The sequence below is a fragment of the Hibiscus syriacus genome, unplaced genomic scaffold (genome assembly GCF_006381635.1).
Source record: "Hibiscus syriacus cultivar Baekdansim isolate YM2019G1 unplaced genomic scaffold, ASM638163v2 tig00002919_pilon, whole genome shotgun sequence".
Classification (NCBI taxonomy): domain Eukaryota; kingdom Viridiplantae; phylum Streptophyta; class Magnoliopsida; order Malvales; family Malvaceae; genus Hibiscus; species Hibiscus syriacus.
Window position 1 is genome coordinate 634,182 of NW_024061957.1, and position 23,978 is coordinate 658,159.

Below are 23,978 nucleotides of genomic sequence, written 5' to 3' on the forward strand. Positions count from 1 at the left end.
GCTTTTAAAATTATTTTCATTTAATTTATATTTAGGAACAATTTTAATGAAAATGGAAAAGTGAAATGATCGAGGATTATAGTTTGAAAACATATATTGTAATTAAGTATTATCTATATTATTCAATTCATATTTTTTATACAATATCTATAATCTTCAAATGTTTCTTTAATATATATTAAACTTGTATCATTCTATATATTTTATCGATAACAATATAAATTAAAATAAACTCAATTAATCATTTTAATCATATTAAATGTTAGGGGTGTGAGTGTTCAATGTTGAGAGGTTGAGAGTTATCTTTAAATATATATTACATTATACTTACTCTAGATTAATAAAAAAAAATATAGTAGATATAAGTCAATAAAATACTAACAATGTTGACAAAAGTTCATATGTGAGTACTTAATCTAAATTTATTTTGATCAAAATTTCACTATATATATATATTATATATTTTTATTGATTTTAATCAGCACATTGATTAATTTTAATTATAATCATTATTATCGTATTATTTATAATTGTGATTCTTATTGTAATTTTATAATTAGATATTATATATATATATATATCATACAAGGCATATATGATAATAAAATACATTCGCAATGAAATATGTTGATGCATTATATGCAAAATTATACATGTTCAATGGTTAGGATATATATATATGATGAAGTATAACCCATCAAACGATCTCAGTATTAAGGAGCGGGTTATTAACCCTAGAGAGTTTGAGTTTAAGTTATTGTATTTGTAGAGTATGTGTTGTCAATAGTTAAAAAAATTATGAACATGTACTATTTTATAAAATTACTCTAAATTATTTAAAAAAACATACGATGAAGTAAGTAACTAACTAAATGAAGTATCTGACAATAGCAATGATGATCATTAAAAAAGTCACAATAAGAACCACAGCAGAGGAATCAATCTTTAGATCGTCTGCGACCATAAACAAATAATGTACATAATCTAGATGAGTCGGTTCAAATAGATTCCAACTGTAGATCCTCAGTTCTTCACACTCCTTCTTGTTTCGTTTGATCGATGAAATCACTTAACAAAAAATTTCAGTACATTGATATCACCTTTTCCTTTTCAAATGTATTCATAATTTGAGTTTGAGATTTAATGTAACCAGTTTAGTATAGTTATATCCGACAAAAGGATTTGTTTTGCTTTTAACTTCTCTTACTTAATGATCTTCTTCTTTACAATTTAAACCAAAGGTTCAACGCATAATTAATGTTTATTGCTTTGCGTTATAAACTTCTTCCTATACTAAGACGAATTCCTACGTACCCAATTTCTTTTTTGACACAAAAAGCAAAGGTTACGTAAATAAATGGCAAAAATGCATAAAAGGTCCCTGTACTTGAAAAAAATCAATATGGTCATCGTTTTATTTTTTCACCTAATGCGACCCTCCAGTTCATAAAATAAATTCAATATGACCCTTTAACCAATATTTTTCGTCGTTGACAATTACAGTGCTGACGTGACAATTCTCGGTGTTGATGTGACAACTCACAGTGGCTGATGACATGGTAGATGATCTAAATTGGTTTTTTTAGTTTTGTTCGAGGACCAAATGATTTTTTAAGCCCGTGAGCTTATTTAATTAAAAAAACTAAAAATTATTTTAAATTTTACATATTCAAATGTTCAAAAAATAAATATTAAAAACACTAAAAATAAGATAAAATTATAATATATATAGATATATATTAAAAATACTAAAACTATTATTAAAATTTTTAAAAAAGATCAAATATCATAAGTATAGGGTCATCAGTCATGCCATCCACCACACCACCAATTACTGTGGTACTACCACATCAGCAAGAAAAACATTAAAGTGTCATATTAGATTTATTTTTGAGTTGAATTGTTACATTGAGTGAAAAAAACATGAGGGCCACATTGTTTTTTCTTAAAGTATTGGGCCTTTGGTGCAATTTTTTCCTAAACAAATTAATAAAACAAATTGTAGCAGTTTTTAGAAACTAAAACAAGTTAATAAAGATGAAACGGAACCATTGCTTGACGTATACAAAAAGGAAATAGACCACGTTAGAATAGGTGTGTTTACGTTATACACCATCGAAATCAACTTAAAAACTTAACAAGAACATCGACGGATTCCACATGTTGGTCCAATACCCCAGCAAAGCAACCGCATCATTCGTCGTTGCAGTGTTGGGCATTTAACTTTCCTGTTCCGTTCCGATGACGAAGAAAGCAGAGCTAGTGTTCATCCCAATGCCTGGGATGGGCCATTTGGTACCCACAGTTCAATTGGCTAAGCTTTTAGTTCATCTCAATTCCAACCTCTCCATCACAATCCTCACCATCAAGCCACCCTACGACACAAAAGTTTGCTCCTACGTCGACTCTCTCACGGCCGCCGCCACCACCACCAGCTGCATAAAATTCATCAAACTCCCTCAACCAGATCCAGACGTAGATGTTTTCAAGTTTATGAGTAGATTGGTTCAAACCCAGGTACCACTTGTGAAAGAGGTCGTCACCAACATAGTTGAGCTTTCCAACTCAGTTCCCGATTCACCTCGACTCGCCGGGTTCGTTCTGGACATGTTCTTGACTCCTTTTATAGACCTGGCTAACGAGTTCGGCGTTCCTAGCTATGCATTTTACACCTCGGGTGCTGCTTTTCTTGGCTTCCAGTTCTACACTCAGGTTCTTCACGATGAGCAAAAGATTGGGTTTTTTGAGTTAAAGACTCGAACACTGAGTTCAACATTCCATCGTATGTCAACCCGGTTTCCACTAAATTATTTCCAATTGAAATGTTCAATCATGAAAGCTTTATTTTCCTACGTAACATGGTGAAAGGGCTAAGAGAGATGAAGGGTATAATGGTAAATACATTTTCAGATTTAGAATCGCATGCGGTTGACTACCTTTCTAATGGTAGGCTTCAAATCCCACCCGTTTACCCAGTAGGACCCATACTGAATCTATCCAGCTCAAGCGAGGCCAATCAGAATCACGATGCAATCTTGCAGTGGCTCGACGAAAAACCTTGTTCATCAGTAGTGTTCCTCTGTTTCGGGAGCATGGGAAGCTTCAGTGTGGATCAAGTTATAGAGATCGCCAACGCACTTGAGCAGAGTGGGCACCGGTTCTTGTGGTCCTTACGAAGACCGGTGCAGCAAGTAAAGGGTATGAAGGAAAGCCCGACTGCTTACGAAAACGTTGCGGAAGTGTTACCGGAAGGATTTTTAGATCGAACAGTTGGGATCGGTAAGATCATCGATTGGTCGCCACAAGTGGCCATTTTAAGCCACCCTGCGATCGGAGGGTTCATGTCGCATTGCGGCTGGAATTCGATACTGGAGAGTATATGGTTTGGAGTGACGATGGCAGCGTGGCCGCTTTACGCAGAGCAACATATGAATGCATTGTCATTAGTGAAGGAGTTGGGGTTAGCGGTAGAGATTAAAATGGACTATAAGAATTATGACGGCGATGTTGAAATTGTGAAGGCCGAGGACATTGCGAGAGGAGTCAGACAGTTGATGAAGCAAAATAGTGATATTCGAAAGCGAATGAAAAAAATGAGTGATAACAGTAGGAAGACTTTATTGAACAATGGATCTTCCCACTCCACATTATGTCGTTTATCGACCAAGTCATGGACACATTGTAAACATTTTATTACCTTATTATTAATCTCTATTTTTTCACATAAATTTTAAACCATTTTTTTTTAAATCCATTCATATATATTCAATACAAACTAACCCATACCAGAGCACCAAATTAAAACCACGATTCATGGTCTTATAAAAATAATGGAAGGAATTTACCATTGCAAGTAAAAAGACAAGACATGTTAGAGCTATAGGTCTACACACAAATCCAAATTGAGCATATTACCTTCCGTGGTATACTATATTAGAATTAAATGAACATCACATGCGACTGAACTTGCCTTGTCTCCACTCTCATATTCACTTCCAATCTATTTTCCTTTTGAAATAATAGGAATACCAACGTAGGAATAATGAATCTAAACAGTGGTCGAATAATGAAATAGTAGCTTTTATATAACAAAAGCGATATTGCTTAAAATTGTTATTATAAAAAAATAACAGCGTGAAGTAAAATTATACATATAACAATAAATTGTAGTCGTAATTTAACGAATAACGATTGATTACAACAATAGCGCGCCGCTATAGTGCTATTTTCACTATTGTTCCACTATTCTAATTTTTTGGGGAAAAAAGATCAGCCTCTTTTTCTTTTCATTATGATTGTGATCACAATACCCACATTGATCAAATCTTAATTAGGCTTAATAAAAGAAAATTAAATGTTACTTTGACCTGTTAATTTTTAATTTTATTTATTAAATTCTTTAAATTTACTATTTTAGTAATTGATAAATTATTTGACTGTTAAGGGTATTTAATTTGGGGTCATATTCGTAGTTAAAATTATTTTTCGTGAAAAAAACTAACTCCTTGAATTTAAGATTAAAAAAATTAAATTTGAGAGATTAAAGCCAATTCATCTCGAATTAATTTTATTAATTAATTAATTTAATTAATATAATCAGATCAAATTTTAATATAAAGATAATGAATGATTTTATCTATTGTAATTTTTTTATTATATAAAAAATTTAAAATTAAACTCAACGTTGACTCTCTAAATTCAGATGATACTTATTTGTTTATTTTGTTGATACATCCTTTTTCGAATCGTCAAGTATACCTACATCGATTCTCTCACCGCCACCACTAGCCGTATCAAATACATGGACCTCTTTCAACCTGAATCGGACATTAATATTTTCAAGTTATTAGTTTAGTTCAAACCTAGGGGCCACTTGCCGTCGCCAACATAGTTAAGCACTCCAACTACCTTCCTGCCTCACCTCAACTCGTCGCTTTTGTTCTCCACATGCTTTCAACTCCTTCCCTAGACGAGTTCAACGCTCCGAGCTATGCGTTTTTCACTTCGGCTGCTGATTTCCAATTCTACAAACAAGCTGTACACTATCAGCAAAACCTTGAGTTCCTCAAGTTATAATATCATAATTTAAATATACGAATTTACTTCAAATATTTGAAAAAAATCTTATGACACATCTCATTATAGCACCTTCAAATCCTTCCAAGGAAAAAGTAACTTTCACTATCTGCTTTTTAGCTAAACATGTGATGTGAGCTTAAATTTTAGAAATATTGTGGGCGATAAAATTAAGATCCGAAAAATATAAATATTTAAAATTTATTTTGAGATTTAAGTCATTTGTTACTATATACGTAAAATTTATTATGTTTTCATGTCAAGTTTTATAAAACATATTTAAAAAAAATATAACATCATCATACTTCACACTAACTGACTGATACTAAGCCTGTCATGCCCAAACCAACAATCTTTAGCTCCCGAGATATTTATATATTTTGTTCAATTTTCCATAAGCAAATACAAAATAATTTATAAAAGTTGTTCGAAAATTATGATGGTAAAACCCGTAATTGTACCAAAAATTCCAGTTTCTTGAACATGGAAATATCTGTTTCTTAATAGAAAAACTTCCACAAGTTTTATGAATTTAATTAATTACATCGGGTTTTATTACGAATGAATCAAACATGTTCACTTGATTTCATTGCTTTTTGCTGAACGGACAAAAAGTAAATTTTCAAATTTGTAACAGACAAATTTATATAAGAATTATTTTATACACAATCAAGTTAAAAAAACAAACATGATAAAGATGATAATAACCTTGGCATATAAAATTAAAACGTACTAAAAATATAAATCAACTACAAAAACCGCTTAAAAACTTGTCTAAATTAACCACGTATAGCCGATAACAAAAATATGTACAAAAATCCCCAACGCAGTCCTGTAACTCCAGCAAAGCAATGACATCATCCTTCCCTCCCTTTATTGATTTTCTAAAAAAATCTAAATTTCTTATGCATGATACTTCAATTGCATCAGAAATTTGTAGTTGAGCTATCTATTTTAATTTTTGGGACCAATTTGCATTTATATTTCAACTGTATCAGAAATTGTAGTTGAGCTATTAATTTTTGGGACCAATTTACATTTATATTTCAATTGCATCAGAAATTTGTAGTTGAGCTATCTAATTTAATTTTTGGGATCAATTTGCATTTATATTTCAACTATATCAAAAATTGTAGTTGAGCTATTAATTTTTGAGACCAATTTGCATTTATATTTCAATTGCCTCAGAAATTTGTAGTTGAACTATCTATTTTAATTTATGGGACCAATTTGCATTTATATTTCAATTGCATCAGAAATTTGTAGTTGAGTTATCTATTTTAATTTTTGAGACCGATTTGCATTTATATTTCAATTGCAATCTCCTTCCAAAAATGAGTACTATTTGTTATTGCATGAATTGTTATAGTTTAATTTGTTGACAATAGATCTAACATTTATGTTGTATTGTTTAATTTTTTTAACTTGTTATGACTCGATTTGATAAGTTTTTTTTTTAAAAAAATAGATCTAATTTTTTAAAGGATGAGAACATATCGAATTATATTCAAATTTAAGGTAAAAATATTCACTTGAAATATATCTAAATTTAGATTTTTTAGAAAACTAATAATTATCTCTTAATAATTTTGGAAGGAGATTGCAATTGAAATATAAATGTAAATTGGTCCCAAAAATTAAGATAGATAGCTCAACTTCAAATTTCTGATGCAATTGAAATATAAATGCAAATTTGTCCCAAAAATTAATAGCTCAACTACAATTTCTGATACAGTTGAAATATAAATGCAAATTGGTCCCAAAAATTAAAATAGATAGTTCAACTACAAATTTCTGATGCAATTGAAATATAAATGCAAATTGGTCCCAAAAATTAATAGCTCGACTACAATTTCTGATGCAATTGAATTCACCGGTCAGGTATGATGGGATTTGGTCGGAGAATGGACCCAAGTACTTAGGGCGGTCAGGGCCATACCTGTTTTCAAGTAATCACAAACATACATAAATTCATGTCTTTTTTGCTCATAAATTATATATATTGCATGTAACATACCAGATACTGGTGGGGACGCTTTTGACGGTTCTTCGCATGAAAACGCGGCCGCCACCGCCGCCACCGACCATGCGGAGGAGCTCATTGGACAGCTTCAAAGCTGTTTGGCCGGAGAAAGCAGATTGTTGGATGCCGGAGGTTGCCATTAGCTTAGACTTCTGTTGTGGTGGCAAGTGTAGGATTTGGAGACTACAAGGGGGGATTGGATTATAATGGAGAATGGGAGATGAGAAGATTGATGTGGATCAGGAAATGTACATGTCAGCAGCAATCTATTGGCTGTTGCATTGGATGTGGATTCCCATTCTGATTTTCTTCCGACAGATGTTGAGGCTGTTGTTATGCCACGCGGGATTTTACAAGATCTTGTTGAGAGATGTTTTCCGGTGTGAGGACTGAAGCCACTAATAATATTGGCCTGAAATTTCTTGATCCATTGCTTTTGGAAAATCTAGTATTGCGTTGGCTTAATTTGTTTTCCTGCCAAGTTTTAGATTTTAGATAAGATATAAAGAATAAGACAATAATTTTATACTAATTTTTTAAATAAAGTACGAACAATAATTTTTTGTAATTTTATATTTAATACACATACAAGATCTTCAGTCCTTCATACCGAACTCTAGGTAGGTTTTGAAGGATTAAAAGTTGCTTGGTCTTGTTAAGCATTGCAGTGATGCAAAACTTAGAATTCTCAAGAAGAATACCAGAAAGTATTTTATTGAACTAACTTGCTTTACACATCACCTAAGCTACTTACTTATAGCTGAATTACAACAACCTTTAACAACCTAACAGCACGCATACTAACTGCACTCGTCAGTTACTTTCCAGCTCCCATGCATGAGCTGCTTCAACCCACGTGCATAACATCCATCAGCTACCTTAGGTATCTCAACTCGTCGCTTCCACATATTTTCAACTCCTTCCCTAGACGAGTTCAGCGTTCCGAGCTATGCGTTTTTCACTTCGGCTGCTGATTTCCAATTCTACAAACAAGCTGTACACTATCAGCAAAACCTTGAGTTCCTCAAGTCATTTGTTATGATATACATAAAATTTATTATGTTTTCATGCCAAATTTTATAAAATGTATTTAAAAAATATAACTCGTAATATGGACTTGAAGAAAATTATATGAAGGACACGACAAATTCCAGTTATTTATTATTTTTATGAAATTTGTCACAAAAATGTGACGATTTCAAAAATACTATAAGTCCCAAATTAATTTTTCAATACATATAGTTTCCTAATTATTTTTGGTTTGGTTTGTTTTGAACCAAGCCAAACATGTGAAGCCGAGCTTTTTACTCTTTAAGCCACGAAGTACATCATCATACTTCACACTAAGTGACTGATACTAAGCCTGTCATGCCCAAACCAACGATGTTTAGTTCCCGAGATATGTATATATTTTGTTCAATTTTCCATAAGCAAATACGAAATAATTTATAAAAAGTTGTTTGAAAATTTTGATAGTAAAACCCATAATTGTACCAAAATTCCAGTTTCTAACCGACAAACTACAATAAAGGATAAGGTTTTCCAATCCATCTAATAGCAAAAACTTCCACAAGTTTTATGAATTTAATTAATTACATCAGGTTTTATTACGAATGAATCAAACAAGTTCACTTGATTTCATTGCTTTTTGCTGAACCGGACAAAAAGTAAATTTTCAAATTTGTAACAGACAAATTTATATAAGAATTATTTTATACACAATCAAGTTAAAAAAACAAACATGATAAAGATGATAATAACCTTGGCATATAAAATTAAAACGTACTAAAAATATAAATCAACTACAAAAAATGCTTAAAAACTTGCCTAAATTAACCACGTATAGCCGATAACAAAAAGATGTGAAAAAATCTCCCACGCAGTCCTGTAACTCCAGCAAAGCAATGACATCATCCTTCCCTCCCTTTATTGATTTTCTTTAAAAAAATCTAAATTTCTGATGCATGATACTTCAATTGCATCATAAATTTGTAGTTGAGCTATCTATTTTAATTTTTGGGACCAATTTGCATTTATATTTCAACTGTATCAGAAATTGTAGTTGAGCTATTAATTTTTGGGACCAATTTACATTTATATTTCAATTGCATCAGAAATTTGTAGTTGAGCTATCTAATTTAATTTTTGGGATCGATTTGCATTTATATTTCAACTGTATCAGAAATTGTAGTTGAGCTATTAATTTTTTAGACCAATTTGCATTTATATTTCAATTGCCTCATAAATTTGTAGTTGAACTATCTATTTTAATTTATGGGATCAATTTGCATTTATATTTCAATTGCATCAGAAATTTGTAGTTGAGCTATCTATTTTAATTTTTGGGACCGATTTGCATTTATATTTCAATTGCAATCTCCTTCCAAAATTGAGTACTATTTGTTATTGCATGAATTGATATAGTTTAATTTGTTGACAATAGATCTAACATTTTTGTTGTATTGTTTAATTTTTTTAACTTGTTATGACTCGATTTGATAAGTTTTTTATAAAAAAATTAGATCTAATTTTTTAAAAGATGAGAATATATCGAATTAGATTCAAATTTAAGGTAAAAATATTCACTTAACTTGACCCAAACTGAGAAAATAATATAATTATCTCTTAATAATTATATCTAAATTTAGATTTTTTAGAAAACTAATAATTTTATTTTAAAAAATAAAAAAAATTAAAAAAATGTACTTCATGACAAATTAATATGACTCATCTAAATTAGCCGCATATAGCCTATAACAAAAATAAGTACAAAAATCTCCCACGTAGTCCCGTGACTCTCGGCTCTCAGCTTTAAATTTAACATCAGCCGAATCCCAAACCAACATCGCTCGCTTTCTCTGTGTTGGGCATATTACTTTCCTGTTCCGTTCCGATGACGAAGAAAGCAGAGCTAGTGTTCATCCCAATGCCTGGGATGGGCCATTTGGTACCCATAGTTCAATTGGCTAAGCTTTTAGTGCATCTCAATTCCAGCCTCTCCATCACAATCCTCACCATCAAGACACCCTACGACCCAAAATTTTGCGCCTACATCGACTCTCTCTCAGCCGATAGAACCTCCACCACCACCAGCCGCATCAAATTCATCAACCTCCCTCAACCTGACCCAGACGTAGATGAGTTCAAGTTTTTGAGTAGCTTAGCTCAAACCCAGGGATCACTTGTGAAAGAGGCTGTCACCAACATAGTTGAGCTCTCCAACTCAGTCCCCGGCTCACCTCGACTCGCCGGTTTTGTTCTGGACATGTTTTTAACTCCTTTCGTAGGGTTGGCAAAAGAGTTTGGCGTTCCTAGCTATGCGCTTTTCAGTTCGGGGGCTGGTGCTCTTGGCTTCGCATTTTACATTCAAGCTCTACACGATGAACAAAACGATGAGTTTCTCAAGTTTAAAGACTCGGAAACTGAGTTCACAATTCCGTCATATATAAACCCGGTTTCCACTAATTTTTTTCCATCCATGATGTCCAGGCCTGAACTTGTTAACTTCTTCATCCTTAATATGGCAAGAGGGCTACGAGAGGTGAAGGGGATATTGATAAATACATTTTCGGAGCTTGAATCCCATGCGGTTGACTCCCTTTCTAACGGTAAGCATCAGATTCCACCCATTTATCCAGTGGGACCCATATTGGATCTTGCAGATCCAAGTGGGACCCATCAAAATTATGATACAATCTTGCAATGGCTCGACGAACAACCTCATTCATCGGTAGTGTTCCTCTGTTTCGGGAGCATGGGAAGTTTCAGTTTGGAACAGGTGACAGAAATCGCCCATGCACTAGAGCAGAGTGGACATCGATTCTTGTGGTCCCTACGACGATCTGGGAGCAAGTAGAGGGCATGAAAGGAAGCCCGACGGATTACGAAGACGTGGCTGATGTGTTGCCGGAAGGGTTCTTAGATCGAATGGCTGGGATTGGAAAGGTCATCGGTTGGGCACCACAAAAGGCAATCTTGAGCCATCCGGCGACCGGAGGGTTCGTATCGCATTGTGGTTGGAATTCAACGTTGGAGAGCATATGGTTCGGGGTGCCGATGGCGGTATGGCCGCTTTATGCGGAGCAAAATTTGAATGCTTTTATGTTGGTGAAAGAATCGGGATTGGCTATTGATCTTAAAATGGATTATAAGAACCATGATGATGAGGTTAAAATTGTGAAGGCCGATAGGATAGAGAGAGGAATCAGATGTTTGATGGAGCAGGATAGTAATGTTCGGAAGAGGATGAAAGAGATGAGAGATAAGATTAGGAAAACTACTAGATGGTGGATCTTCACATTCCACGTTATGTTGTTTCACGGATGATGTTATGCATCACTTGTCATGAAAATAATATTTAAGATTATTTCTCAAATCAATAATATTAAATTAGTCTTTAAATTTTTAAGTATTCTAATTTCATCCTTAAATTATGATTATCTTTCTAAATTTATCCCCAATGAACATTTTAGTTCATCCTTAAACTATGTCCTTCATTCTAAATTGATCTCTAAAATGTTTTAACATTTTAATTTCATCCCAAACTATATGTATATACTAATCACATCCCATATTAATAAAATTGTTAGGCAAACAATAAATGATAAGGTTTTCCAATCCATCTAATAGCAAAATCTTCCGCAAGTTTTATCAATTAAATCAAAATTTATTAAGAAATAATTTCACTTAATTTCATTCTTTTTTTTTTTTTGGATAAGTAATTATATTCATCCAAAGAAAACAGCATAGCTGCTACAAGGAACAATCAACAACTAGATCAGACCCCAATTAGTAAACAAAAACCTATTGGCCTCATCAATCCTATGAGTACGGAACCTATACAGCTTAATTTTTACAGCTTCTTTAATTCTATATACAACTGTGTCAACTGAACAAGCATGTCCCCTAAACATCTATGGTTACGCTCCTTCCAAATGAAGTATAAGAAACCCGTCCAAGCCAGCTTGAGGATCTGCACTCTGAGGGATTTGCCTTTCAGGTTAGCAACCAACCAACTGAGGCAGTCATCCCAGTTTTGCTCATCATGACAAACCCCACATGAGGCTAAGATAGTCCTCCAGACTTCCTTAGCAAAGAAGCAAGCAATAAAGAGATGATCACGAGATTCAGGGTCCGAACCACACAAAACACAGACAGTATCCGCAACCAAGCCAAATCTGGCCAACCTAACCTTAGTAGGTAGCCTATTGAGAAGAACCATCCACGAGATAAGGGAAAACTTGGGGACATGTCCAGGGAACCAAACAATTCTGTGCCAATTAACCTTCTCCCCGCGAACTCTGATGTTATCCCAAATCCAGCTACTTGTAATGTTGCACCAGGGAGTACCAGGAGAAAACAGCCTCCTTGCCTCATCTCTTAGCCCCAGCAGCTTCCTCACAATCCAGCTGAAGTGGCTTTTACAGTCAACATCCCAGAAATTAACATTTTTAAAACAATACTCACCCAACCATGCAATCCAAAGAGAGCCATTGTTAGCCAAAATATTCTTAATAAGCAGCAAGCAACAAGTTTTATTCCAAACGGTTAGGTCTCTGAGTCCCAAACCACCCTCTGATTTCAGAGAACATATCTTACTCCACCCCACACGCGCTCCTCTAGCAGGGGAGTCACAGCCTTTCCAGAAAAAACGCATGCAGATTCTCTCAATATCTTGAATAATCCCCTTAGGAAGAACAAGCTGCCTGCTCCAATAGTTAAAGATACTAAAGAGTACAGACTTAATAAGTTGCAGTCTTCCACCATAGCTAAGCATCTTAGAGGACCACTGACTAAGCTTCCCTTTGATTCTCTCCAAAAGAGCAACACAATCCTTACTCGTGAGCTTACGAGTGACCAAGGGAACCCCAAGATATCTAACTGGAAGATGCACCACCCTAAATCCAGTAACTGAGTGAATCTGATTAAGAGCACTATCATTCAAACCACAAGCATAAATCTCGGTCTTCATAGCATTCAACTTAAGACCAGATAAAACATAAAATTCCTCCAAAATGCTCAGAACACCCAAAACAGAATCAATGGAGCCATGACAGAACACTAGCAAGTCATCCGCGAAGCAAAGATGGGTAAGTGAGAGTCTCTTACATTTTGGATGGAATCTGAAGATTCTTTGTTTGGCAGCAACGTTCAAGAGTGAGGAAAGAATGTTCATCACAATAACAAAAAGATAAGGGGATAAAGGGTCCCCTTGTCTAATTCCCCTTGCTCCCTTAAAAAAACCCACCAAGCTACCATTTAAACAAACCTAGAAAATAGGGGTAGTAATACAGACTTTGATCCAATTACAAAACACAGAGGGTAGCCCCATGGCCTCAAGAACAGAAAGCAAGAAAGACCAATTAACAGAGTCGAAAGCCTTCTGCAAATCAATCTTGATTGCACATCTAGGAGAAAGACTCCTCCTAGAGTAGCCTTTCACAATCTCTTGAGCTAAAAGGGTATTATCAACAATGTTCCTTCCTTTGACAAAGGCTGACTGGTTATGAGAAATCATGCCAGGGAAATAAGGAGTGAGCCTATTAACAAGAACTCTAGTGATAGTTTTGTAGACCACTGAACAACACGAAATAGGTCTAAATTCCTTGGCCAAACATGCATTTAAGGATTTAGGGACCAGAACTAAGGCAGTAGCATTAAAAGCAGGCAGCAAATAAGATGTTTGGAAGAAATACCTTACAGCAGCAATGAAATCACTACCTACAATGTCCCAAGCAGCTTTGAAGAAGCCAGAGGTGAACCCATCAGGGCCTGGACTCTTGTCTTTCCCTTGCCTAAACAGGGCCTCTTTGATCTCATCATCACTCACCTCCCTAATAAGGCAAGTAGCAGCATCCACAGGGAGAGAAAAATTCAGCAGATTTTTCAAGTTATCAACATAACAACCTTTAACTAATGGATCAGGAGTGCCTATGAGATATCAAATTATATAAAATTCTTTTTGTTATTGTTAAACCAAACAAAATAATATTTCATATTTATAACAGATTATTTTATATAAGAATTATTTTATGCACAATCAAGTATATAAAATCAACATTATAAATATAATAATAACCTTCAAATATCAAATTAAAACGTAGTAAAAATTCAAATCAACTACAAAAACGGCTTTGAAAACGTAACAAAATTAACTATATATATATATATCCGATAATCAAAATAACATTATTAAAATTACACAGTCGGGCCATAACCCCAGCAAAGCTAGGACTTCATGCTTCTCTCAGCTTTAAATTTAACAAACATCAGCCAAATCCCAAACCAACACAAGCGCTGTTGCAGTGTTGGGCATATTATTTTCCTCTTCCGTTCTGATGACGAAGAAGGCAGAGCTGGTGTTTATCCCAGCGCCTGCAATGGGCCATTTGGTATCCACGGTTCAATTGGCTAAGCTTTTAGTGCATCTCAATTCCAACCTCTCCATTACGATCCTCACCGTCAAGCCACCCTACGATGCAAAAGTCTGCGCCTACGTCGACTCTCTCTCCGCCGATAGAACCGCCACCACCATCAACCGCATCAAATTCATCAACCTCCCTCAACCTGATCCAGACGTAGATGGTGTGAAGTTTATGACTAGTTTAGTTCACACCCAGCGATCATTTGTGAAAGAAACCGTCACAAACATAGTTGGGCTCTCCAACTCAGTTCCCAACTCACCTCGGTTCGCCGGGTTCGTTCTCGACATGCTTTTAACAGCTTTCGTAGACTTGGCTAACGAGTTCGGCGTTCCAAGCTATGTATTTTACACCGCGGGTGCTGCTTTCTTGGCTTCGAATTCTACGTTCAAGCTCTACACGATGAGCAAAGCGTGAAGCTCCTCGAGTTAAAAGACTCCAAAACTGAATTCACCATTCCATCATATGTCAACCCGGTTTCCAAAAAATTAATTCCATTCAGTAGGGCCAGTTCTGAAGTTGTTACCTTCTTCCTTGATGTGGGAAGACGGCTACGAAAGGTGAAGGGTATAATGGTAAATACATTTTCGGAGCTCGAGCCACATGCGATTGATTCCCTTTTTAATTGTAAGCTTCGAAATCCAACCATTTACCCAGTGCAATGGATGAACGAACAGCCTCATTCATCGGTAGTGTTCATCTGTTTCGGGAGTATGGGAAGCTTCAGTGTGGAACAGGTGACAGAGACACCAATGCACTAGAGCAAAGTGGGTACCCATTTTTGTGGTCCCTTCGGCGACCTGGAAAGCAAGTAAAGGGCATGAAGGGTAATCCGACTGATTATGAGAACGTGGCGGAGGTGTTGCCGGACGGGTTCTTAGATCGGACGGCTAAGATTGGAAAGGTCACCGGTTGGGCACTACAAGTTGCCATCTTGAGCCATCCGGCAACCGGAGGGTTCGTATCGCATTGTGGTTGGAATTCAACGTTGGAGAGCATATGGTTTGGAGTTCCGATGGCAGTACGGCCGCTTTTTGGGGAGTATATGAATGCGTTCTCGTTGGTGAAGGAGTTGGGAATAGCGATAGATCTTAAAATGGATTATAAGAACTATGGCGATGAGATTGAGATTGTGAAGGCTGATAAGATAGAGAGAGGAATCAGGTGGTTGATGGAGCATAATAGTGATGTTCGAAAGAGTATGAAAGAAATGAATGGTAAAAGTAGAAAAGCTTTGTAAGATGGAGGCACTTCACACTCCACGTTACGTGATTTTATCGACGATGTTATGGACAACTTATCATGAAAATAATATCACCCTTTTTGAAATTCGTTGAATTTATAATCATAAGAGTTAATTATATGTTTGATATATTTATTATGAATTGATGTTATATAAACTATTATTTTTAATTATATATAAAATTATCTTTTATTTTATTAATTTCATTATAATAGCAATAAATCAATTAAAATTTAATACATTATTTTTTTATAGAAGAAATCTTCGATATTTCCTATGGAAGAATGCCACGACACAATCTTGCCGTAAAAAGTTTTGATTATGGCAAGGTCTTAACACGCCAAATGGCTCTGCAAACAAAACCCAATGTCATTCAAGAGCTAATCAATTAAAGGTAAACTTTAAAATGACACGTGTCTTAATGCACAATGCTGTCCTCCAGCGTAAAACGGCCTAATAAACTTGGGTCTAATTAATTACCAACCCAGAACAAACAAACTACTAATTTTATTTCTAACATCCATCTTCGTGCCAAAGATAGTTGGCTGGTTTTCCTATCAAAACAAACAAACAAACTTTGACCTATACATAATTAATTAACAACCCAAAACAAACTAACTACTAATCTTATTTCTAACATCTATGTTCAGCCTAAGGATACTTATATCCTAAATTATGTAAAACGACCTTACAAACTTAGACCGTTTTAATCAACAACCAAAATTAATTAACTACTAATCTTTTTTTAACATCTAGGTTCCGGCTATGGATACTTGATTAATTTTCCTGTCATTCCTGTCTTATTGCTTATAAGGCCCTAGTCCCACTGTATTTAATATGAAACTTAATTGTTAACTAGGGTTCTAATGTTGTTTTTTTTATAGAAGGGTTCCAATATTGTTTAAACACGGTCATCTTCCCAAAGTTACAGAGTTGGAAATCATCACTACAAGGATGCTTTTTTAATAGTGTAAATAATATTGGTGGTCTCTTATATTTTTGATTACTTTGCTCACATGGCACAATAGTATGTTTCATTTTTGCTTTGTTAGATGGTGGATCTTCACATTCCACGTTATATTGTTTTATTGATGATGTTATAAATAATTTGTCATGAAAATAATATTAAATTTTTTTAAAATAAGTAAAATTTTTATTCATTCAAAAGAAAGCAGCAAAACTGCTACAAGAAACAATACAAAACACTAGATCAGCCCCCAATTAAGGCACAACTGCCTATTTATAGCATCTATCCTATTCATATGGCATCTATGAAGCTTAATTCTAACTGCCTCACTAATTTTATTTACAATTGAATCAATCGAATCAATCGAACGAGTCACTCCTCTAAAACATATGTGATTTCGCTCCTCCCAAATAAAGTAGACAAAACTGGTCCAAGCTAACTTGAGTATGTGAATCGAGAGGGACTTACCTTTAAAATTCAGAACCATCCAGTGAACAACATCATCCCAGCATCTCGACATTTGGTGTTGCAGACCACAAGCGCGCATAATTACACACCAAACATCACTCGCATAGGAGCATTCCAGGAATAAATGATTACGAGTTTTTTGACTAGCCCCACACAATCCACACAAATTATCAGTAACAATACCAAAACGGCCAAGCATGTCCTTAGTTGGCAGTCTATCCAGCAGCACCATCTAAGCAACTAAAGAAAATTTAGGGACATGAACTGGGAACCAAATCAGTATATGCCCGTCCACCTTTTCTTTCCTTTCTCTGATATTGTCCCAAATCCATCTGCCCTTAATTTGGGACAAATTAGCCATAGGACTTAAAAGTCTTCTAGCCTCCTCCCTCATCTTGATCAGCTTGCAAAGAATCCAACTGAAGTGAGTTTTGCTAACAACCTCCCAATAGTCTACTGATTTGAAATAGTAGGTCTTTACCCAAGCAATCCATAAGGACCCATCCCCAGCAAGAATGTTTTTAATTAGCATGAGGCAACAAGCCTTGCTCCAATCAGCTAGCTTCCTAAGGCCTAAACCACCCTCAGATTTAAGGGTGCAAACCTGATTCCAGCTAACTCTAGCCCCTCTTGCTGAAGTATCACTGCCCTTCCAGAAAAACCTCAAGCAAATCTTCTCGATATCCCGCATAACACCTTTAGGCATTATGATCTGCCTACACCAGTAACCAAATAAACTGAAAATGACAGACTTCACAAGCTGTAATCTTCCCCCAAAAATGAGTTTCCTACTAGATCATTTGTCAATCCTACCTTTGATTTTCACAAGTAAAGCCGAGCAGTCTTTGCTTGTGAGCTTACGAGTAACCAAGGGCACCCCTAGGTACCTAACAGGAAGCTGGCCTATCCTAAAACCAATAGCACTTTGAATCATTTCTAGCTCATCCCTAGCTACTCCACAAGCAAACAACTCAATCTTCAAAGCATTCCAACTACGTTCCTGACTCACCTCAACTCGTCAGGTTCGTTCTCCACATGTTTTTGAAATTCGGTGAGTTCATAATTATAAGGATTAATTGTAAGTTGAATCTATGGACGACTTGTGAAACAAGCCGTCAACAACACATAGAGTTAAGCACTCCAACTACGTTCCTGACTCACCTCAACTCGTCGGGTTCGTTCTCCACATGTTTTCAACTCCTTCCGTAGAACGAGTTCAGCGTTCCGAGGTATGCTTATTTCACTTCAGGTACTGGTTTCGATGGCCTCCAATTCTACAAACAAGCTTAACACGATTAGCAAAACGTTGAGTTCATCGAGTTAAAAGCCTCGGAAATTGAGTTCACCGTTCTATCATATGTCAACCTTGTTTCCACTAAGGTATTTATATCCATAAGCTTCAGGCCTGAAGCTGTTACCTTCTTAATATGGCAAAAGAGCTATGAGTGGTGCAAGGTAAAATGGTAAATTACTTTTTCAAAGCTTGAATCCCATGCGGTTGAAATTACATCAGGCATTAATGGTACAAAAACTCTAAAGATTGGCAGTGAAATTACATCAGTAATGGAGTTTTGCTACAACAGATACCACTTACATAGTGAATAGCGATTAATATTACAACTTTCAAAGACACGTCTATGAGTCTATCTAAGTTGTTCATTTTCCGGGTACAAAGTTAGTGGCATAAGCCCATGCATTGTTGGTGATCGGATCAGCAACGTGGTCGGAAAGGTTCTCGATGGGACCCTTGCCGGTGACAATAGCCTGGACGAAGAATCCAAACATAGAGAACATAGCAAGCCGCCCATTCTTGATCTCCTTAACCTTCAATTCGGAGAAGGCGTCAGGGTCATCAGCCAATCCAAGTGGGTCAAAAGCACCACCGGGGTAAATCGGGTCGAGTCCTTCACCGAGTGGTCCACCACCAACTCTGTATCCTTCAACAAATCCCATGAGCACAACTTGGCAAGCCCAGATCGCAAGGATGCTCTGAGCATGAATGAGATTGGGGTTGCCGAGGTAGTCGAGGCCACCCTCGGAGAAGATTTGGGAACCAGCCTTGAACCAAACTGCCTCTCCGAACTTCACACCATTCTTCGAAAGAATCTCGGGGAAAACACAGCCGAGTGCACCGAGCATAGCCCACCTACAGTGGATCACCTCAAGCTCACGGTTCTTAGCAAATGTCTCGGGGTCAGCCGATAACCCAGCAGTGTCCCACCCGTAATCGCCGGGGAATTCACCGGTCAGGTATGATGGGATTTGGTCGGAGAATGGACCCAAGTACTTAGGGCGGTCAGGGCCATACCTGTTTTCAAGTAATCACAAACATACATAAATTCATGTCTTTTTTGCTCATAAATTATATATATATATTGCATGTAACATACCAGATACTGGTGGGGACGCTTTTGACGGTTCTTCGCATGAAAACGCGGCCGCCACCGCCGCCACCGACCATGCGGAGGAGCTCATTGGACAGCTTCAAAGCTGTTTGGCCGGAGAAAGCAGATTGTTGGATGCCGGAGGTTGCCATTAGCTTAGACTTCTGTTGTGGTGGCAAGTGTAGGATTTGGAGACTACAAGGGGGGATTGGATTATAATGGAGAATGGGAGATGAGAAGATTGATGTGGATCAGGAAATGTACATGTCAGCAGCAATCTATTGGCTGTTGCATTGGATGTGGATTCCCATTCTGATTTTCTTCCGACAGATGTTGAGGCTGTTGTTATGCCACGCGGGATTTTACAAGATCTTGTTGAGAGATGTTTTCCGGTGTGAGGACTGAAGCCACTAATAATATTGGCCTGAAATTTCTTGATCCATTGCTTTTGGAAAATCTAGTATTGCGTTGGCTTAATTTGTTTTCCTGCCAAGTTTTAGATTTTAGATAAGATATATAAGAATAAGACAATAATTTTATACTAATTTTTTGTAATTTTATATTTAATACACGTTCAAGATCTTCAGTCCTTCATGCCGAACTATAGGTAGGTTTTGAAGGATTAAAAGTTGCTTGGTCTAAAGGTTTTGATTGTGTTCTCATCCAAACTGACAGCACTCATGTTCTTGATCTACTCCCCCCTCCTTCCTTGGAGAGTCCGTTCACTCTTGTTCGCAGCATTGCCGAATTGTGTTCCAAGCCTTGGACAGTCCACTTCACTGATGTCCGTAGAGAAGCCAACTTCGTTGTCGATCATGTGGGCAGTCTTAATAAGTGTTAGAAAATGCTTGAGAAAGTTTTTTTTAAAGTATTGTTTAAAAAAACAGTTAACCCTATTCTCATATGTAATGGGATAAAGGGAGGTATGATAGTAGCTGGCTCCAATACCAAGTTGAGAGCAGAGACCTCGAATTGTTGGAACTCGATCCCACGACCACAAGGCTAAGAGCATTGCGCTCTTACCAACTGAGCTGGACGGACAATTCTTTTATATGTGTTAGAAAATAAGTGTTTGTTTAAATGATAAATTTAAAAAATAAGTGTTAGAAAACCAAATATCAAAATTCCAGTACATGATTTTATAGGTAATAAATTTATATTTTAAAATATTTTCAGATATTAATAAAAAATAATTAATGACTATAATTATGTTGTTTGTTAATAGGATATCTTGATTTTTTAAAATTATTTCTTTAATACTTTTAATTTTATTTGTATAATATATTTAAAATGTTATTAATTTTAGATAAATATTTATTCAGATAATTTAAATACTCAATTTTTAATATGATTAAAAATAATTTATTTTAATATAAGTTTTATAAAGGTAGCAATTTTTAATATGATTAAAAATAATTTATTTTAACATTTTTAAATATATATAATATCAATTAAATTAAAATTCAACTAATTTATTTTTGACCCATTTTAAGAATATATCTTTAGTTGTTAATGATAATACAAACTATATTAGAAAAGAGGAGAAAGAAGAAAACTCAAAGGTAGCAACTTAATCATTTCTCATAGTGACAAATCTAATAACAATTCATAGAAAATTATAACATAAAGTATATAAAAGCAATAAAGAATTTTATGATAATTTTCATTTTTAAAGTATAATAAATTGAAAATATAAATAAGATAAAAGGCGACGAAAAATCAAACATTCACGGGCTTGCATAGGAACATTAGCGAGGATGGTGAGGATTCCCCGACGAGTCTCCCGTTACTATTTCTTCCACCAAGTCTTTCGTAGTAATCAACGCAAAACAAAGACAACGAGAGCTGGACCTCGTCGCGAGCCATAGAAGCTCTCCTGACTCGTCCGAGTAGGCTCCGCACCGGTCTCACGCAACCCACGTAGAGGCGTTTGTAGCCGCCCAGGGCAAGAACCACGGACCGCACGCTGGAAGTTGGAGGAGACACGTTTCGAAAGCATAGGTTTTCCCAGAGGGAGTTGTTGCGAGCAATGGCGCACCAGAGACGGCAGACGCTGGCGGCGACGCAGAGGGAACGTCCATCGAGGCGTTTAAGTATTTCTATGAGGATGTCCGCGTGGTCGTTGATAAAGAACTTGGATCTTTTCTCCTCGGTCTCCCCGACTGTCTCCTGGTGGTTCCGACGGTGGCACCCGCGGTGGTGGTTTTGCGCCATTGTTGAAGATAAAGAGGAGAAGTAAAGAAGAAGAAGAAGAAGAAGATAGCGTTGAGAAGTTGAGAGGCGAAGGAAAAATTAATGGTGGGTTAAATATAGAAGAGAAATGCTATAGGTGCCGTGTAACGTAGAGTATAAGGGATTTGACTTCAGAGGGAAAAAGAAAAAGATTGTGTTTGTATTAGGGAAAGAGACACGCAGACTTAAAGACAAACGAGAAAGATTTTATTTTTCCTTCTGGGTCTTTGAAACAATTTAGATACATTTATTTAAGAAAACAACCATTACTTGCTGTAATTTAGAATTTGCTGTAACGTACACGACCATATTTTACGGTTCCGGTTCTCATCTATCTAAATTACCATTATTATTAGCGAGGAGAAAACATAATTAAATCCTTGAAAAATGTAGTTTAATTTAGTGCGTGAATGAAATGGAGTCGAGATTATGGGGTAACGAGAGAGAGAAAGGGTATCGAGAGGGACGGGAGAAGAGGCCAAGAGAAAAGAGCCAAGGCAAAGAACTGGGATCGTTTGCTGTGCCTTTCGCTTTAAATTGCTTTTGTAATTTGTATATTGTTGTTTTTTGTTTCTTGTGAATTCCAAGACGCTTTTACATGTTTCTTTTGTTTTAGCGTCAATTGGTTCAGGGCCGTTGCAAAAAGAAAAGCACTGGTAGCCTAGTTTCAATGTGAGGCACAGCTGTTTATGGTGCAAAGGCCAAAAACTTTGATTTAAGACTTTGGTGTGTTTGGGAGAACAAATGTGTCATTTCGACACCGCTGGAAGCATGGTGTGTTTGGATCCCAGAAAGAAAGAAAAAATTCAACAGGGCGGAGCGGAAGATTTTGAATTTGTTGCGACATTTTATTTTCTCCTTGTTATTAACTCATTTCCTGCTGGGTAATCTTATTTGCCATTCATCCACTCTATCCTTTTGCAGAGTCACTTCTGCTGTAGCCAGTCTCTTCAGTTACAGAATTATTCTCTGTGGAGGGCTACGATATATATAGTATAGGCAGTGTAGGATTTGGTGAGATTTGCATTGTCTGCCTCCTCTTTTGTCTGTTAATACCAAAATTTTACTGAAATTCAATATATTTGGTGGTAAAGCAGATTGAAGAAGAAACATAGACTGAAATCTAATGAATAAGTAAAAGCACCAGCCAAGTATGAAAAGAGTTGGTTTTTACTGAAACATGTCATATCAGATCATCTTATGTTCCATCTTGAAATAATAATGATGAATTTCTTTGGGTAACAACCAAAGCAAGAAAAGAGCTTTGATTTAGATCAAGAGTTAGGGAGGGTACTATTTTAGTAAGAGATGTATGTAAAATTTTATATTAGTAAGGGTAAATTTTTAAAAAGATGACAAATTTATAAAATTTTAGAAGAACAAAAATAAATTGTAATAATTTTTTAAACTTTTTAAAAATATATAATAAATTTAATTTTTTAAGAAAAATTAACTGTCTCATATCCATTAGTGATTTTTATTTTGGTTGTGTCTTTTCTTTGGGATTTGGATTTTGACCTACAAAACCAAACCCCAAAGCCCTTTAAGACAGTACAACTATAATTAAAATATTATTAAGTTATTTTAAAGGGGTTTGAATTAGAAGTCAATGTTGGATAGAATTGGGTTGAGATGAATATTTTTTTTGAGTTATTTAAGTTGGTGAATCTTATTTTATAACTCGAATTTAATTTAAAAAATTTTTGGGTCGAGTCGAATTGAGTTTTTAATTTTTTGTTTGAATTTAATTATAAATATTTATAATATTATAATACTATTTGTTTCCAATTTAAATGTTTTTATAACCATATACAATACATATATATCTCTTCATATTTTTTTTATGTGATATACATATATCATAACATACTCAAGGGATTCGACTCAAATTTAAAAATCAACTTCCACATTATTAAAAATTCAAGTTATTTGTGTTACTATTTGAATTATATTTTATAACTTGATTTGAATTTAAAATATTTTTTAATTGAATCGAGTTTAAGAAATTATAGTTTAAAATCAATTTGAATCGAGTCGAAAAAATCAATTTTACAAATTTGTACAACTTCAATTACAAACATGGACCATTCGCTCCACTTTTCATCGCTTTATTCAAACTCAACTTCAACGGATAAATCTTGATATGCATAAACTCGTGTGTGCA

At 35.4% G+C, this 23,978-nt stretch overlaps 3 protein-coding genes and 3 pseudogenes across 3 annotated transcripts; 3 read left to right on the plus strand and 3 right to left on the minus strand.

The window, feature by feature from the left end:
• The first annotated feature begins 2,175 nt into the window (after positions 1-2,175).
• On the plus strand, positions 2,176-3,734 carry LOC120163402 (annotated as a pseudogene).
• A 3,055-nt stretch (positions 3,735-6,789) lies between these two features.
• Positions 6,790-7,292, minus strand: LOC120163413 (chlorophyll a-b binding protein 151, chloroplastic-like). Its single transcript, XM_039173356.1, has 2 exons — positions 7,094-7,292; positions 6,790-7,015 (listed from the first exon to the last, which is right to left on the minus strand). The coding sequence occupies exons 1-2, from the start codon at positions 7,237-7,239 to the stop codon at positions 6,790-6,792; spliced, it is 372 nt and encodes a 123-aa protein (XP_039029287.1). The 5' UTR covers positions 7,240-7,292.
• Positions 7,293-9,925: 2,633 nt separating this feature from the next.
• Positions 9,926-11,510, plus strand: LOC120164565 (annotated as a pseudogene).
• A 2,926-nt stretch (positions 11,511-14,436) lies between these two features.
• Positions 14,437-15,811, plus strand: LOC120163430 (annotated as a pseudogene).
• A 2,910-nt stretch (positions 15,812-18,721) lies between these two features.
• On the minus strand, positions 18,722-19,787 carry LOC120164573 (chlorophyll a-b binding protein 151, chloroplastic-like). The gene is made up of 2 exons (XM_039174273.1): positions 19,589-19,787; positions 18,722-19,506 (listed from the first exon to the last, which is right to left on the minus strand). Exons 1-2 carry the CDS (start codon positions 19,732-19,734, stop codon positions 18,855-18,857), a joined length of 798 nt encoding a protein of 265 aa, XP_039030204.1. The 5' UTR covers positions 19,735-19,787; the 3' UTR covers positions 18,722-18,854.
• Positions 19,788-21,225: 1,438 nt separating this feature from the next.
• LOC120163007 (F-box protein SNE-like) lies at positions 21,226-21,867 on the minus strand. Its single transcript, XM_039173045.1, has one exon. It carries the CDS (start codon positions 21,794-21,796, stop codon positions 21,302-21,304), a length of 495 nt encoding a protein of 164 aa, XP_039028976.1. The 5' UTR covers positions 21,797-21,867; the 3' UTR covers positions 21,226-21,301.
• Positions 21,868-23,978: the final 2,111 nt, after the last annotated feature.

Excerpts from the sequence above, each read along its gene's own strand:
- LOC120163007 (XM_039173045.1), bottom strand. The coding sequence starts at position 21,796 with ATGGCGCAAAACCACCACCGCGGGTGCCACCGTCGGAACCACCAGGAG.
- LOC120163413 (XM_039173356.1), bottom strand. The coding sequence starts at position 7,239 with ATGGCAACCTCCGGCATCCAACAATCTGCTTTCTCCGGCCAAACAGCT. Across the intron at positions 7,016-7,093 it reads AGCGTCCCCACCAGTATCTG|GTATGGCCCTGACCGCCCTA; the intron begins GTATGTTACATG and ends ACTTGAAAACAG.
- LOC120164573 (XM_039174273.1), bottom strand. The coding sequence starts at position 19,734 with ATGGCAACCTCCGGCATCCAACAATCTGCTTTCTCCGGCCAAACAGCT. Across the intron at positions 19,507-19,588 it reads AGCGTCCCCACCAGTATCTG|GTATGGCCCTGACCGCCCTA; the intron begins GTATGTTACATG and ends ACTTGAAAACAG.